Below are 2,244 nucleotides of genomic sequence, written 5' to 3' on the forward strand. Positions count from 1 at the left end.
TTCAGAAGGAATTTGAAGGAAATCTTTCTGAATTTGAATGTGAAACAAGTGACGAAGATGATGATGAGATCTTCATACCAACTGAAAGCACAAGTGATTCTTCAGATCCAGACTCTGATGAATCAGAAAAAAGCCCCCCGATATTAGGAAAAAGACGGGCCATTACACCACATCCAAGCCAGGCAAAAAGAAAAAAGGGAGCACTGCACATGCCTGAAATTGCAAGTGATGACAAGAACCATCGCTGCAGAATGCCTAGGTGCAACAGCGTTAGGGCCAGAGTGTTCTGCACTGTTTGTAAAGTGCATTTATGTTTAGTCACAAGAAGAAATTGCTTCAAAGCATACCACGCAATGTAATTTCGTGGTATCTTTTTAATGGTTTGAAGTAACTTTGTAATTTTAAAATAATAATTTTGTAATTTTAAAATGTTATTTTGTAATTTTGAAATATTAAAACATTAAAAAAAGTTTTTTAATGTAAAAATGTTTTAAATTATTGTATTGTATTAACAGCATTTAAAAAATATACTGCCAGGTCATAAGTAATTCAATGTATACCTAGAGATCCAGTGTGTCGTATATGACACGTCCAATTTTGAAAAAACAAACTGCAATACTTTCTCAAACAGTTGATTTTCACACAGCAGAACATCAATAAGTTATAGTGTAAAAAGAATTTCAAACAATAAAAACTTTTTTCTCATAGTGAACCTGAAGAGGCTATACCGCGGATGCCCCCAGGGCTCCATCCTTGGACCGGATATGTGGAACTTAGTGTTTGATAGCAACTTAAGACTGTTACAAGAGAAAAATTTCACAACTATCGCCTATGCGGACGACGAGGCGGTAGTGTTGGAAGGAAACAGTAGAAGGGAGATAGAGGCTAAAGGTGAATTACTAATGACGAGTCTGGAGAAGTAAGCTACAGCCCACAAACTGAGGTTCTCAACAGAAAAAACAGTAATTGTGTTGATGAAAGGGACCTTATGTGAGGAAAGACCGCCAATTATTAAATTATACGGTACAAATATAAAGATGCAAAACACGGTTAAGTACCTTGGCTTGACCATCGGTAAAAACTTTAGTGTTATAGATCATGTTAAGAACGTAACGAGCAAGGCCACGAACTATTTCAATTGCCTCGGACGAATCGCTAAGGCAGAATGGGGCCTAAACAATCATGCAATGCATACCATATATAGAGGGCTCTTCGTGCCAATAATAGTATATGCTGCAGCGGCGTGGGCGGATAAGATTACTGCAGTAAGCAAAAGGAAACTTGTAAGCGCCCAAAGGACAGCCTTACTACGAACACTTAAAGGCTATAAGACATGTTCCGCAGCAGCACTAGAAGTTATTGCTAACGCTCTACCTATAGAGCTGGAAATACAAAAAGCAAGTGCCCGATACAAGATAAGAAAAAGAGAAAGATTCACAATCAGAGGAAGAGAGTTCGGTGAAACATCAACAGAGGAAGAAAGAAGAAACAGAGGAAGAAAGAAGAAACAGAAGAAGAGAAGTAGAGGATTTCTTATACGAGATTTGGCAAGATGAGTGGAACGCAATACAGAAAGGACGTCATACTTATAAATACATCAGTAACATAGGAAACCGAAGACAAATGAAGTGGTTGAAAAGTGACTTCTACGTAACACAGTTCCTGACAGGACACGGGGACTTTAAGCAAAAGCTAAATAGCTTCGCCTTGAGCACCACTCCAGAGTGCGAGTTCGGTCATACAGACAGTGCAGACCACGTGCTATTCAACTGTGTCATCTATGACCAAGAGAGAAGAGAATCAGACCTACTGATGGAGTTATCATTACGAACCGAAGTGACAGAAGAAGACAGAAGAAGGGTAATAGCAAAACAGAACTTCCAGCAAATAAGAAGAGTAATGAGAAACATTTTGAGAAAAAGAAGCATAATAAGAAAAGAAATAGAATAAGAAGACCTAACGTACACCCAAGTAAATCAGAAAAGAATTAGGAGAACAAAAAATTGTAGATAGGGTAGCAGAAAGAAAAGAGGACAAGACCGCTGGTATACCTTGGGCAGAATACAGCGGGGGCGGCCGGAGGGTGTTCTCCTGGGTGTCCCTATCTACAGTGTGGGGCAACGTGCTGGGGGTCCTTCATATCAGGAAGTTAGTACAATTTCAAAGAACAGTTCTTTTTATTATGACTAGAGCATATAGGACGACATCCACTTCTGCCCTCCAGGTGTTAGCAGGCGAAATGCC

At 39.3% G+C, this 2,244-nt stretch overlaps 1 protein-coding gene across 1 annotated transcript in view; it reads left to right on the plus strand.

Moving 5' to 3' along the window:
* The window catches only part of LOC111615713, a 7,914-nt gene extending 7,555 nt beyond the window's left edge, over nucleotides 1-359 (plus strand). Inside the window, exon 5 of the mRNA XM_023357149.1 lies at nucleotides 6-359. Coding sequence (XP_023212917.1) covers nucleotides 6-359 — 354 coding nt within the window. The remainder of the gene's footprint in view (nucleotides 1-5) is intronic.
* The last annotated feature ends 1,885 nt before the right edge of the window (nucleotides 360-2,244 follow it).

Source organism: Centruroides sculpturatus, unplaced genomic scaffold (assembly GCF_000671375.1).
Source record: "Centruroides sculpturatus isolate CEXI.00-Female unplaced genomic scaffold, Cexi_2.0 scaffold1785, whole genome shotgun sequence".
NCBI classification, from domain to species: Eukaryota; Metazoa; Arthropoda; class Arachnida; order Scorpiones; family Buthidae; genus Centruroides; species Centruroides sculpturatus.